Here is a 15,204-nt window from a genome sequence, read left to right as displayed (position 1 = left end):
TTTCATACGCTTTTCATTCCATAGTTGTGAAGAACAACAAAATGGAAATAGGTTGTAACACCCAGAAAATTGGCATCCAGACTTGGGCAGGCAGGGCCACAGTTTGCTCTGGAGTGAGAGAGAACAGTAGTATATTTTGGTTTGACATTTTTTTTGTGGAATTGGAAGTAAAAGGGGACCCTTACCCTTTTTCATAAGTTGCATTTTTGAAGTACACTAACACAAACAATATTAGCCACATTTTTCAAATGCAATTTTTTAAAAAATCGTTATTGCCTGAGGTGAAAAACTTTCAATATCTGAACAGTGTAGGCTGAAGCCTATATGTCAGAGATTTTGGTAAACTTTCATGACATGAAATAATTTTATTTTTCATAAGTAAGTGAGTCATGCATTCATACTTTCTTGTCTTTTCTTTTTCAGGTTTGCTCTCATGAATAGGAAAGTTTTAGATGTGTTTGGTACTGAAGCATCTAAGAACTTCAAGGATTTCACACCTAAACTTGACCCAAGATACACAGTTGTGCCACCGGAGCTACCACTGGAGCTGTCTTGAACACAACAGTGTGGCTCGACATTGAATGTGATCAGCATTTTGTCCTGAAAAGTTAATTAACTTGACAGTCGTATATATGGAGGAGGACTAGGGCTCCACTTCAGTATTACTTCAATGAGAAAAGCTTTTTACCAATCAGAAATACTGAAGCTTTGCAGGGAGGTGTGGCTTAATGATTAAGCCCCTTCCATAAGCAGAAAACATTTCTGGATTGCTATAGTTGGTTGACAGTATGGTAGAATCCTGAATGAATTAAACAAATGAGTAATATATTTAGAGAAGAGAAGTAAAACATAAATATGCTTCATAATTTCAAAAATTCCATAGTTCATACCAGTAGAATATTTCTTGGTAAAACTAAAAGTAATTCTTAATTTAGAAATGAAGACAATTGGCATAGTTTGGGTCCAAAATTTTACCTGATCTTAAAAAGATTGCAGTCTGGTGAAAATGCCTCCCTGGTTTTTCAAATTGCGTCACTGATTTGTCTCAAAAGAGCCACCACACCCTCATTAGTTAAAATTAGGGTATTTTTTCACAGCTGTGGTTGCAAAATAAGGCATTCCTTAGGAAAAGAAAATGCATATTGATTCAGAAATCACATTCCAGGGCTGTAAATTCCTCTGATGACACAGATAACAGGCAAGGAAAACAAGAAGGTGGTTCTGGTGGCTGCTGTGCGCCGAGGAGCGGCGGGTGTGGTGGTCAGCATCTGCCAAGTGGAAAAGGACGCAGCTGGCAGAGGAAGGAATGAAACATTCCAGCCTCTGAGATGGTGCTGGAAACAGCAGACAGTTACAAAAATAAAAAAGCCAAGAACAAAACAAAACAAAGCAAAACACCCACCCGCCTCCCCTCTCCCCAGATAAAATATACTGAAGCAAAATGTTTATTTTTGAAAGGGTTTGACATTGTCACCTTAGATGGCATTGGACTGTTTGTTGGGCTGCAGCACCAGCCAGCATTTCAAGCATTTCTTTGGAAGAGAACTGACCCCTGAGGTTAGGCTGTTGGAGAGAACAGTTTTGACAATCAGATTAATAGTCTTTTTCCCTTGTTATTGGTGAAGAGTGGTTTTCCACCAGGCTATCGGACTCACGACTGGCACAGTTACATTAAATTTTATATGGTACTCAATGCAAATAACTACCTACACAAAGTCCATCTCATTTTTACAGTACATATTTCTGCAGATTTGTGTTCCAAAGTGAAACCTTGACATGCTAATTGCTTTTTTTTCCTTTGCTTTTTTGAGCTTTTTTAATTATAACCCATTCAGGTGGTGCTGAATGGTGTTCATTACCCTAGAAGTTAATGAGAAGATGAACTATATTCACATTCAACTGAAAAAATGGAAAAGAAGCGAGATGAGCCAGGGAAATTGCAGTAGGTTTGCATGTATTTTAAAAACAAAAAGAAAAAAGAAGAAATCAGTGTTTTATTGGAAGTCTTTTTCAGATAATATGAACCGGACTAATTAGTAGACTCTTTGTCTTGTAACACTGTAATCTTACCCCAGCCATAACCATATTTTAATTCCAATTAGCTGAATTTCTTACTATCGAATATACTATCAAATATACATTTTTATCAAATTTATTGTCATGATAATTTTACAAATTTGTGCACAAAATCTGCTTCTTCATCAGCTACACTAACAGTGATGTATCGTCACTGTTACTAAAGGTGCTTCATCCTTTTAAACAGTGGTTGTCCAATTTAGTGTGACTAAAGTTCTGCAAGCTAGTTTGTATACAGTATTTTGTTGCTTGGAATTATATTAGAATTCCTCAAAAGGAAATAAAAGTTAATTGAACAAGAACTTTAAAAGGATTGTAAGAGATTTGTAGTGTTTTTCCACTGGAATATGGTCTAAAGTATTTGACCTTGTAAAGTCTGAGAAGTTATATATTTTAGGTGGTATATTAGAACTCATACAATATATTATGAATACTTTCTAGTGTAACAATATACCATTCTCAAACTTAAAGATATTTTATAGATGGATTAAGTTTCTCCACTGGAATGACAATTGTGATTGTTTCGCTATTTGAGGGGTTTTTTTGGGAAAAAAAATCCAGGAACTACATCTCAGCAGCTAAATAACAGTTTTGTCTATGTTTCTTGCTTCCAAAATTCACAGTTGTTTCAAGTTATTTTCATGTAATATAAAGAGAAATTAAAAATTTTTAAATTATTTTTATTCAAATTGAATATATGTAAGAGAAAAATAAAATAAAGTCCTAATGTTCTTCCCAATAATAAACAGTTGCTGCTTTAAAAAGTGACTTTTTTGGCCACGTTGTTAATAAGCTCTCTGGAGTTGTAAGTGAAATGAAGTCATAGGATCATACAATGGTTTGGGTTGGAAGGAAAGGCCATCTAGTTCTAAAGCTCCCTGCCATGGGCAGGGACACTTTCCACTAGACCAGGTTGCTCAGAGCCCATCTAACCTGGCCTTGCATGTTTCCAGGGATGGGGCATCCACCATCTCTCTGGGCAGTGCCTCACCTTGTAAAAAGCTTCTTTCTATATCTAATCCAGTGGACTCTTCTTCCGTTTGCAGGCATTAGCCCTGGAAGTGATTCCTGGTGGTGAAGGAATGCCGGGAATGTGACCATGCATTTAAATTTGTTGCAAAATAAAGTAATAATGCAATGTCAGTGAAGAGTGTCTTGGTTTGGGAAGACAGGAGTCTGCTAAGGAAGACAGGAGCCTCCCCTGCAATGGAGAATGTAAACCCTCCCCACCCCTCTGAATTGCTATAAATTTTAAATTAAGGGGCTCTCAGGCAAAAAATATGGGAGCAGGAAATAACAGTTCTTTAATAGGGAAGAAAAAATAAAAGGATAAAATAAACAATGCAGTACACCAGAACAACACTGACAGAGTCAGAACCCAACCTGACACCCTGTGGCTCAGGGTGTTGGTGGCAGTCCAATTGGAAATGTGGCTGCAGTCCTCCTGAAGTGTCAGGTGTGGTTCTGTTGGAGCAGGGGGGTCCAGTAGAGAAGGACATGTTCTTCCTCTGAAGATCCAGTAGAAGAAGAGACAGCTGCTGTTCCTCTGGGGAATCCAGTGGAGAAAGCCGTGCTGGTGTCTCAAAACCTCTGGATTCTATCTGGGTAGCAATTCTTGGCTCCTCCCTCTGGGTGGAGCATCTCACAATGGGATGTTAGAGTTCTTATCAGTCATGCACTGACATTCAATAGTCTGTTATCAGATGTCCCCTCCCGAGGGAGGGGTGATTGTGGTCACTCAAAGAGAGAGATAAAGCAAACTGCTCACTTGACAAAAGATAATCTGCCATACAGATGGTAATGGAATACATTTTGCATTGCAATCTGGAGCAAAGAGATAACACCAGAGCTGTTCAGCTGGCAGCTTCAGCTCTGCACTTCCATGAGTAATGAGGTGAGGTGAGTTGATGTTACTGTTTCTTTTTCAAACAGAGCAAACCAGGTGTCCTGATGTGCGGGCAGGGAAGAGCCGCACAGCCTGAGCTCTGCCTGCCGGGTGGCCGGATGGTCGGGCCACATGGGACTGAAAGGCCAGCCCTTTCTGCCTCCTAATGTTCATCATCACAGGATGGTGGCTCTCTGGTGATGCCAAACTTCCTGCAAAAGTTTATTTTTCAGAGAGGAATACAGGGGTAGGTGGGAAGTGGTGGGTCAACTTGAAATGTCACATTTCTGCAGTAGAGGTTTGGGTGTCCCTAGGGAGTCTGCTCAGGGCAACAGTGCTTGGCTCCCTGCAGGCATCTCAGGAGACTGCTGCTTCTTCACCCATGGCTCCCAGAAACAAGCATGGCCTATGGCTTAGTTCTTCATGCCTCCCTCACCTCTGCTCATCCCAGTGCTGGGTCATTCCCCTTTGTGAGTTTCCCTTCCTTTTTTCCAAGCCACTGTGCTATTCCTATGTTTGAGGACATGGGAAAGTTTTTTTACAGATTCCTGATGACATCCCAGGTAGAAGAGTCTGCTGTGGTCTGAGCCCAGCCTATGCTCAGATTCAGAACAGCTTGTGTGCAGCTTCAATTGACAACTCTGTCAGGGGAAAATATTTCTGGACAAGTGGTCCTTGAGTGTGCGTGCACTGACAAGGCACAAAAAGGTAGCTAGAAAATCCATGAGGATTATACTGAGGTTTTATGATTTTGAGGATTTTTTTTTTACACAACTGCATTTAACATGGGGGAAGAGGCAGGGCCCAGGCTTTCTGTGTCTGGACTCAATGGTTTTAGAGGTCTTTATCAACTTACGTGATTCTACACTAGTGTTATGAGCCCTTGCTCTGGTGGAAAAGCACAGGAGTAGGGGGATGTAGCAAAATGCAGTTCCGGTCAGTGAAGGCATTTTGGTGGCTGTAGCTTTATGCCTAAATATTGGTCCAGAGGTCTCCATTTCCAGATTGGTTTTTCTCTCAATTTCCAGGGGAAGGGTGCCTCACTAGTCACCTCCTTTGACAAAACCAGTACATTTTCTCTCACGCCTTTGAGAATGCAACAGGAAAATATGACACTTTTCCTTGAGCTATGCAGTTACATGGGTTTTTCTTACTATTTAGTAGCCGATCCTGGATGTTTTATTTATCCTGTTCATACATTAAGATTTAAGGCATTAATTTTTCCCCCATAAGAAGCCTAAAATTGCCATTGTGGATATACTGGCAAAATCACCCAGTGCTCTTCCTTGCCTTTAGCCACACTGGAATGGGATCACTTCACTCAGGATACAGCACTCAACTTTTGCAGCAGATGGATTATGTCCTTCCATCTCCATCAAACAGGACACTTGCTTTACCAACATGCTGCTGCTTTGAATATGGCAAGCAGAAATGTGAACTAGAGCCCACTTTAATCTCAAGGACCATTTTTTTTTCCCTGGCACAGGCCAGGGAGATTTCCACTCACTAATTAAAATGGAGAACAGTCAGAAGAATTTTAAACACTAATGCCAAAATTTTATGCAGGGTAGAGGAGTCTGGTTGGAAATCCAGGTGAATGATTAAACTCCTCACACTGATGGAATCCAATGGATGCTTTTTCCCTTGAGCTGCCACAATGGAGAGATAAAAGATGCTGCTGGCTGTTGGAGCAGGAGCTGACGAGACTGTGCCCAGGCCTACTTGAAGTTTACAGAAGACCTGATCACACAGGGTCAGGAACAAAGGCAAAGTTTTTTTTCTGTATTTTAGAGTGAAAGCCTGCTTTCCCATAGCAGACAGCAAAAACTTGCAAGAAAGGGCAAATTGGGCTGGGATGAACAGATCTGATATGAGAGTCCCACCTTAAAGTGCGGCTGATTGCACTGCATTGACACAAACATTAAAAACCTAGTTCTAAAGAACCCAGAAATGTTGGTTTGCTCTTTGTCTATTGGCTGTAAAACAAATAAAAAATTAAAGAAATTTTCCCCCTCACCATGATGAGTAACTCAACTGGGAAACTCCTTTCCTTTGACCATTAACATTAGTTGAAAAAGTGACCAAAATGTCAGCTCTAACTATACTCAAAAGCTTAAAAAGACATTGGCTCATGTGGTGCAGTCGTTAACCCATTGCCATCACTGCCATGTGGGTTTGAGGCAGTATTATCTGTGCATTATGTTCACCCAGAGGAGCTCTGGGTAGTGTGCAATGAGGAACAGTCACTTGGACAAAAGTCATATTTGAAGCCACATGGCCTTGATTTCCCAGCTCATGTATCAGGGCTGATGAAGAAATCCAGTCGGTTTATATAACAGTACAGCTTAATCCTCTGCAAGGTCACAGGGACAGCAAGGAGGTGTCCTGGAAATCAACAGGTGTCTTGTTCAGTCAGGTGCTCTGTCCCACAACTGTCAGTGGAGCACCAACTGCTCTGGATCCAAAAACAAAACGGTGTTGCTCATGCAGGAATGTCAGGAAATGAAAAGGCTGGTACGTAGCTGATAGCTCTACTTCATGCTTGCAGGCTTACACGGATCAAAGACATCACCTGTCATATGGGTTTTTCTGTATGGAACCAGCTTCATCTGCCCAGGCACAGCCTGCTGGTACCCAGGCAGGAAACCAGTGGCCACAAGAACAAACTGGGGATTGTTAAGCCCGAGGCCACTCACCTCCACAGGCTTCCCCTGATGCCTTGGAGCCTGTTTCTCAAGTCCCTGCTGGAGTCAGCCAGGACTGGGCGGATTAGATTAGTCCCAGCCAAGGGGGCTGAGCCAGACTGGCCTCTGCCATCAGAGCTGTGCCCAGCGGCTCCCCGCCACGTGCAACACGCAGAACAAAGCTGCTCTGATGGAAAACCTCCCCTTTGATGGTGCCCTTCACATGCTGGCCTGCCTGGGAACTCAGCTCCGTGCAGTCTCTGATGGTCAGCTGTTTGTGAGCATGACTTCAGGCTTCATGTGCCTCTCGGAAAGACGGAGCCTGGATAGCAGCCTTCACAGCGCTCCTGTGGGAAGCTGAATGCTGAAGTCTTGCTCACCTCAGCTGGAGTTTCTGCTCACCTGTCTGTCCCCCTTCAGCTGCATGGTCCTCATCCAACCCCACGGTAACCTACAGCTGTTGAAGATTATCTGCATCCCAGCTCCAGGGCTTGTAAACTTCAAAGATGATCCAACAGGGAGAGCTCAGCCTTTTTGCTCAGCTGGGAACAGCAGTAGTGGGGCTGCCCTTCTTAGCTGAGGATGTGTTTGGCTTTAATGCTGGCTGTGATCTGTACACAGACAAGGATGCTGGGCAGGAATTATTACTTGCTCCAGCAATCATAATACCACTCAGCATGGGATTAATTTTTGATTCCGTGAGTTAGGTTTAAATTATTTTGCTGTAATAAGTTGGAGTGGGAGGAGAATATTCTCACAAAGATGAGACTGAGTCCAAATAAAACAGTGTTTGTAGCAATGCAAAGTGTTTTTCCTGGGAATCTAGGGGGGCTGAGGCCATGTTTTCAGACATTAGCTCAGAACCTTGGAACAAATCTTTCTTTGAGCTCTCATTCTTAAGAGTTTTCTGTTTGATAAGGGAAGAGTGACCTTTTGCTTGCTGTGTTGGGCAATGTTGTCCAAGACTTGACAATGAAAGCACTTTATGCTGTCATGTATAAGCAAGATCTTCCTCCCCTCCTGTACGCTCCCTCCTGCAGTAGAGCACGGATTAGATACCTAAGTGACTTAGAAGTATCAGTCTCCATTTTTGGAGGTTTAGCTTCAAATCATGATTCTCAAAATCCACCTGAGGTTCAGTTTAACTTGACAGTGGTGTGCTCCTTTCAGTTGTGAAAACCTCCAAGGACCTTCTGTGCTGCCACTTCTGCATGGATTTTGTGAGCTGTGATAATGCTGGGAAGCCTTCTGCCTCCCACAGGACCACAGGGGTGCAAGGGTCCCTTTGCCAAGGCCAGTCCCCTAGGGCAACCACTGACCAGAGGGAATGAGGTCTGGCCCGTGTAAACTCCTGGATATGTCCCAAGACCTGCTGGCTGTGTCCTGGTTGGTCCTGGCCAACAAATGTCAATTTGTTGAGCTTACAAACAAAGTAGCTCTGAGAGCTCACCTTTTCTGTCCTAGCAACACCCCCAGGAACCCTTCAGTCTAGAGGTATGGATGCATCATTGATGCATGGCTGGAAAGCTACCCCTTGGAAAAGGCCCTGGGGGTGCTGGCTGACAGCAGCTGAACATGAGCCAGCAGTGCCCAGGTGGCCAAGAAGGCCAATGGCATCCTGGCCTGGATCAGCAATGCTGTGGCCAGCAGGAGCAGGGCAGGGATTGTCCCCCTGTACTCGGCACTGGTGAGGCCACAGCTCAAATCCCGTGTCCAGTTCTGGGCCCCTCACTGAAAGAAGGACATGGAGGGGCTGGAGCATGGCCAGAGAAGGGAAATGGAGCTGGGGAAGGGTCTGGAGCACAAAACTGAAGAGGAGTGGCTGAGAAAAGTGGGAGTGTTTTCCTTGAGGAAGGGAGGCTCAGGGAGACCTTCTCACATTCCACAACTGCCTGAAAGGAGGCTGTAGCTGGGGGGAGTCAGTCTCTTCTCACAGGCAAAAAGCAATAGAACAAGAAGGAAAGGCCTCAAGCTGTATAAAGGGAGGTTAGGATTGGATATTAGTAAAAATTTCTGCACAGAAAGGGTGGCTAAGCATTGGAATAGGCTGCAGAAGAAAGTGGTGGAATGAATCACTGTCCCTGGAAGTGTTCAAAAAGCATGTTGGTGTGCTGCTTAGGGACATGGCTTAGTGGTGGACCTGGCAGTGCTGGGTTAACTGTTGGACTCAGTGATCCTGGTGGTCTTTTCCAACCTTAATCATTACATGATTCTTTGAGGAGGGACAGGGCTTCCCACACCTCCAGCGCTGCCAAGGGGCTGCTGCTGCACAGAGCAGAGCAGTGCGGGGAGAGGCATGGCAGCCTTAGCTGGAGGACTGACAAAGATTTAGTTGTAATTTAGACTTGTCAAGGCAAGGCTCTGTGCCTTTGTTTTCACAGGAAGTTTCTGATTCCCAGTTGTTGCTTACTGCTGTTAAAAGGGAGGAAAGTGACTCATGGAGTTTCCTATTGGCCTGAGGAGATATGCAGGGAAATGACTTACTAGGGACTGCCCAGACAGCCTGGCAGCGAGGGAGAAATCAGGCAAAAAGGTCTCAGATTCATTATCGTGGCTGCAAATTAATTGCCTGAGCCAGTAATGCACATAAACACATTTCTCCTGTGGGCAGTCACTGTGGGAGGGAGCAGTGCTGCTTTGCCAAGGGCCAGGGTCAGACAGGGTGATGTGCATTTTATAGCTTTAACCTCCAAAATTTACTGCACGGACAAAGCAGGAGAGGAAACCAGAGATGGCTGTGCCTGTTTCCTCTTGCTCCCCCCTTTGTCCTTCCCTGGAAATCACTGTGAATTCACTGGGAAGTGCACAGACTTTCAGGTGTGTTGCCAACAGGCCCGTGCTGCCTGTGGTCCCTCCCTGCTGCAGCCAGGCTCCAGGGCAGAGCAGCCAGCATGTCCCAGGCAGGCCCATCCCCAGGGGCTGCTGTGGTGGGTGCCTGGGAGCAGGAGGGGCATCTCCATCCTCCCTCCTTGGCCAGAGAAACCTTCCTAGGGGAGATATCCTACAGCACAGAAGGAGCATTTTCATGTTCCAGGGGGAAAACCTTGCTGAGAGGATGCACTCTGCTCTCATCAACATCCTTTTGCTGCTTCTTTAAACAAAATACCTTCTTTTGCCTTTGAAGTCAAGAAATGAAGGAGGAAAACAAGTAACTGCCATGTGAGGAAAAGCAGCCCCTCATGAGATATACAAAATTTCTGAAAAGCTATGTGAATCTGTGCCAAACTCCACAGGGAAGACAGTACACTTTGTGCCAACAAAACCATGAGGCCATAAAAACTGTGTGGGGAGGAGAGGAGAGGAGAGGAGAGGAGAGGAGAGGAGAGGAGAGGAGAGGAGAGGAGAGGAGAGGAGAGGAGAGGAGAGGAGAGGAGAGGAGAGGAGAGGAGAGGAGAGGAGAGGAGAGGAGAGGAGAGGAGAGGAGAGGAGAGGAGAGGAGAGGAGAGGAGAGGAGAGGAGAGGAGAGGGAGGCCAACTGCATGTTGTTTGTAGGCATTTGGCATTTCTAAGTTCCTCCTTGTGCAGGGGCACATGAAGCAGATGAAATGTTGCTCCTCAGGTTTAATTTTAGTTTGTCCAATAAGCTCTGACACTGTGAATGAAAAAGTGGATAGGTTTCATGGGGTAGGCAGTGAGGGTGGAATCAAGCAGCTCTGTTCCTGTTTGGAGTAGACCAGGGGACCTCAGCAGACTGGTAGGCTGGTTCCTACTCTCCTGCCATTCCTGTGCCTGAGAAATTGCTCCTTTTTAGAGGAAACCACTTGTCTCTCATCTGGAGCCTAAGGGAGATCAAACCTGCAACATGCCTGTACCATGCTGTAGGGTTTGTCCTCTGCTCTCATCTCCTTTTAGAGGTTTTAAAGAACTGAAGAAAGTACTGCTGCTTCTTACAGACACAGTTGTTTGTACTCTCCAGCCACACAGCCCTTGGCTACGTGACTGTCATGAACACTCAGATCCAGCCCTGGTTCCTTCTTGAGCTTCCCCCATGGAAGATGAGGAGTCCTCACTGTGCTCAGATGCCAAGGTGAGAAATACCTCCCTATCAATAAACATGTTTCCAAACCTCAGCACCCAGGAATCCCTCACATCCCTAAGTGCCCTGATGCCATGAGATGGCTTAGGCTGATATAAAAATACACCCATAGGAGCACACACGTGCAGATGAACACACCACAGGGTACAAAAAGTTTGGCACTTTGCTTAGTTTTGTTCCATGTGGTTTAATTTGATGCTACAATGAGAATAGACATTTGATTTTCTTTTTTTATCAAAGGAGAATTGAAAAGAAACATTTTAATAGAGATGAAGTGTGTATGTATTGCTCTCCTATAACTGCTTTATAAAATCTCTATTGCTAAGGGTTAATTCCAATCTTTTCCTGGTAATGGTGATTTTTTTACAAATGAACCATAGAAAATAAAACTATTGAGCTTAATTATATCTAAAAAATATATGGTGGTCAAACCAATTTCTTCCATCAATACCTGGTTGGTTACTTGTCCCTCCTCTGTTAGCAGATTTTTTGCATGAAATCTGGTGCTATTGAAGTATTTGAATTCCCTGAGACCAAAGTGTTACCTTCTGATTTTTGGGTTGTCTCTAGATGAACAAAGAAGTCTGAAATAGGGTTTGCTCTGGATGCAGCTGCAGAAGTCTTCACTCAAGTGGGAGCTGGAGCCTATCAAGTGCATGAGCTGCACCTGGAGCCCACAAGTCACTTCAGAAATCTTCACTCTCACTCTGTGATGACCATAAAAACTCATTATCTGCAGCTGTTGATAACACACCAACAAACAGAGCTCTCATTTGATGCCTGTGCTCATTTTCAGGTGACTTGCCTGGATGCAGTTTGTCAGTGAGTGCTGTCAGGGGAAGGACAGAGGCTCTCACCAGATGGTTTCCCACCAGAAGGTACTGAGGTGCAAGTGGGTGATGGTGGATTTGATCTTGGGGCATTTTTTCAGTGCAGTGAGTGCCACATTTTGTCTCCCTGAACCCTCAGATGGAATTGAGGTGCCATGACCTGGGTCGATAAGCCTTGGGTTGCCCATGCAGGGATGCACTGATCCAAAAGTGTAGTGTCATTCCTGCAGGAGGGAGGGGAGTTTCTTGTTTCTGCAGGATGCACCCCTGAGCTGGAGTTCATATGAGAACAAAAGTACCCAAGAATTGTTTCTGAGGCCTGTGTCTGCTATGCTGCACTTCATTTGTGAGGTTTTGTACAAGATGAGCTTCTCTTACCTCACCATAAACAGAGTGCTAAGGCAAGTCCTGTCACAGGGAGTGCTCCACACAGGGTGTAACCATGGGCTCTCACCCCCATGCTGAGCCCAAGCTGCCCAGAGCTGCCTCTCCTGCATTCTGAATAAGCTGGGTCCTCTGCAGGACTGCTGGGGTCTGGTCCATCCCTGCAGGGATGCAGCTAGCCCAAAGTGCCTCAGCTTGCTGAGCAGTGCACAGAGCCTGATGGGGAGACAGCAGTGATAATGACCCAGAGGGCAGAGGATCTTTTGCAACTCTTTTCAGGAACATCAATAGTTACACCCATCCTGAAGAACTGTCTGCATCCTCCAAGAACATAGCTGGAGCTGAGGTCAATGGAAAGAGTCTTTTGCAATTTGTGCTGCCTACAGCTCCTTCAAAATTAGGCAGCTGATGAACAAAATGTATTCACAGAGGTGAACTTTTATTAAGGAAAAAAACAACAGGCAAGATACAAGATGCCCCACCCCAAATCTCTGGAATGTTTATTTATGGGTTCCTACAAATCCAATGACAACCTTTTATCACACTGATGGAGCAAGCAGTGGTGATTGCTCCCAGCATAAAGATCAGGCTCCCAAGAAGATCTCAAGTCAAGAACCAATCAATGAAATACCATGAACCATTATGCACAGCTGGAAATACTTGTAAGATTCTTTATGATATCACTGAATCATTGAATTGTTTAGGTTCAAAAAGACTTCTAAGATCATCAAATCCAACCATCAATCCAGCACCACCAAGTTCACCACAAAACCATATCCACAAGTGCCATATCCTCATAATTTTGAACATTTCTGGGGTGGTAACTCCACCACTTTTCTGGTCAGCCTGTTACAATGCATGACCACCCTTTCAGCAGACATATTTTTTCTGATATCCAATAGCTTCCCTTAGCTTGAGGCGATTTCTTCTTATCCCATCATTTTGTCACTTGGGAGAAGAAAACAAACCTGCCTGGCTACATCCTCCTTTCAGGTAGCTGAAGAAAGAAGGTCTCCCTGAGCCTCCTTTTCTCCAGGATAAACACCCCCAGCTCCCTCAGCCACTCCTCATCAGACTTGTGCTCCATTTCCATTGCCCTTCTCTGGACACGCTCCAGCCTCTCAGTGTTTTTTGTTGTAGTGAGGGGCCCAGAACTGAACACAGGATTTGAGGTGAGGCCTCACCAGTGCTGAGTGCACGGGGACAATCCCTGCCCTGCTCCTGCTGGCCACACCAGTGCTGATCCAGGCCAGGGTGCCACTGGCCTTCTTGGCCACCTGGGCCCAGCTGGATCATATTCATGTGACTGCAGTAAAGGAGGAAGGAAAAAAGAAAGAAATAAGTGGCAGAAATGAAATAGAAATAGAGCACTTTGCTCTCTGTCTTCGGAGAGCAAGACCAGACAGGCCAGATGTGAGCAAGCCTGTTGCTGACAGAGAGGGGAGAAAGAGATGTTCAGCAGCTCTAACACTGACAAACCAAACCCTGAAGAGCAACATTTTTTTAAATCACTGAATATAAAGTCAATACAGCTTGGAAAGAATTGGAAAGATATTATTTCTTGGTTCCCATAGGAATGTTAGCTGGGATACTCTGTGCCAGTTGTTGTCAGTAGCATCTATTCTGAGAACACCCTGAGTGCCAGGTTACAGCCCAGGCTGGGAGCATGTGGGGGAAGAGCAGCTGAGCTTAGCTGTCTATTTTAGCCTGTTCCAGGCATCCTTGCCCTCCTCCTTAGGATTTGTGTGAACCAGGGGAAACCCAAGTTATACCCTGCAGCATCTGAGAAATGGTGTGCCCTGTCAGAAAGCAGAACACCTTCCACTTGCAGAACCATGTTTTCCTTTGTGGGCGTTGCTGTTTGATGCATTGATTTTGTTTTGAAGTGTTTGACACATTTTTCTCTGGAAAGGTTTATGGAATAAATGTTCTTGCACTGTAGCAGGTGAGAGGATCATGGATGACAGCTGAGAACATCCTCTCAGATCACTGGGACAGCAGCCCTCTGAGTCACAGGACCATGGGAAGCTGCACAAGGCTTCCTGACAGTTCCTGTCTCCTCTTCTTATGAAGAGCTCCAGCTCTCCTTTCATTATTTTTGCTGAAAACATTTTTTTAAAAAGACATGATTTTGCACCTTTTTTCTCTTTTGTCACAGAAGTGGCAAAGTTTAGAAATGGAAACGTTTTTGGGTAATTACCTTTTTTTAAAAAAAAAAATCAGGTTAAATGAGGTATTTATTACAGGTACTTGGGCAAGCAGCAACACCAAACACCTTCCCACAGGAACATCTTCACACCTCTCCATGGAGACGTGGGAAGCCAGCGATGCAGGCCTGCCGCAGTGGATTTGAAACACTCACAGTGCATGTTGGCTTAGACTCCAGCCTGCCCTGTGCTGCTGGTTGGTGCTGGGGGGCACTGGGCTCCCCCAGGGCTGTGGTGGGCACGAGCACCTTTGAGCAGGCTGCTGGGGCTCCTGGCTGGTATGGAAAGGCAGCTGCTGGAAGAGGAGCCGCAGGGAGCAGGCATAGCTCCTCCTCTGTTTGCTGAGGTGAGTGTGGTCCCCAGATCAACTCTCCAGAGTATCCTGGCTTAAGCAGACAGCAGACAAATTCATTCAAATTAGCAACATGTGGGCCCCTTTCTCTGCTTTCGGCCTGGTGAGCAGGCAGGTGGGTTTTCCCCTCAGCCAGGGCTGTCTGTGAGTTCTGCAACATGTGTTGAGGTCTTAAGCCACCATTAGTCACGAGGGCACAGACCTTGTCTCAGGGGAGATGGGGATTTTGAGGGGATTTTGTACACATCTGGAGGCAGCATTAGGGAATAATTGTTGTATGCAGCATGCTATTTCTGGAAACCTTCCCTCCTCAGCAGTCATGTTCCTCGATCTTCCTTGATTTAGTGGTTCAAAACTCTCATTTCCTTCTTTATTTGGACTTGTACACAGTCCATTTCTGCTTTCAGTCTATTCTATGACATTGGGCAAATCTGTTCAATGTCTGTCTGTTGTTTCCTCTTTCGCTCCGTGTCCATCATGTCCTGTCTGGGACTGTTTTGAATGGAAAAAAAGAACATTTTAACTGTAAACATGTGGGTTTTGGATCAAGATGATCTTTCAATCTGCAGTTGTACGACAGAAGAAGGTTCTACTGTCAGGGCATCACAGAGTGATGTATTTTCTGGAGGTACTGTGGGAGATTGTCTGGCCCTGCTCCCTGTCCAGATCTGGTCATTGGATGACCATGAGATTTTGCCAGTGGCAATAAATGCTCTGCTCTGTTTCTGGTTAGACTTTTCCATGCTTTAG

At 45.0% G+C, this 15,204-nt stretch overlaps 1 protein-coding gene across 1 annotated transcript in view; it reads left to right on the top strand.

Annotated features, from left to right (window-relative positions):
- TMEM135 (transmembrane protein 135) overlaps positions 1-2,844 on the top strand; it is a 156,625-nt gene extending 153,781 nt beyond the window's left edge. The window contains exon 15 of the mRNA XM_036388077.2: positions 424-2,844. Coding sequence (XP_036243970.1) covers positions 424-556 — 133 coding nt within the window. The 3' untranslated portion in view covers positions 557-2,844. The remainder of the gene's footprint in view (positions 1-423) is intronic.
- The last annotated feature ends 12,360 nt before the right edge of the window (positions 2,845-15,204 follow it).

The sequence above is a fragment of the Molothrus ater genome, chromosome 2 (assembly GCF_012460135.2).
Source record: "Molothrus ater isolate BHLD 08-10-18 breed brown headed cowbird chromosome 2, BPBGC_Mater_1.1, whole genome shotgun sequence".
In the NCBI taxonomy this organism is placed as follows: Eukaryota; Metazoa; Chordata; class Aves; order Passeriformes; family Icteridae; genus Molothrus; species Molothrus ater.
Note: the sequence above shows the minus strand (reverse complement) of the source record. Positions and strands in the feature narration are given on the sequence as shown.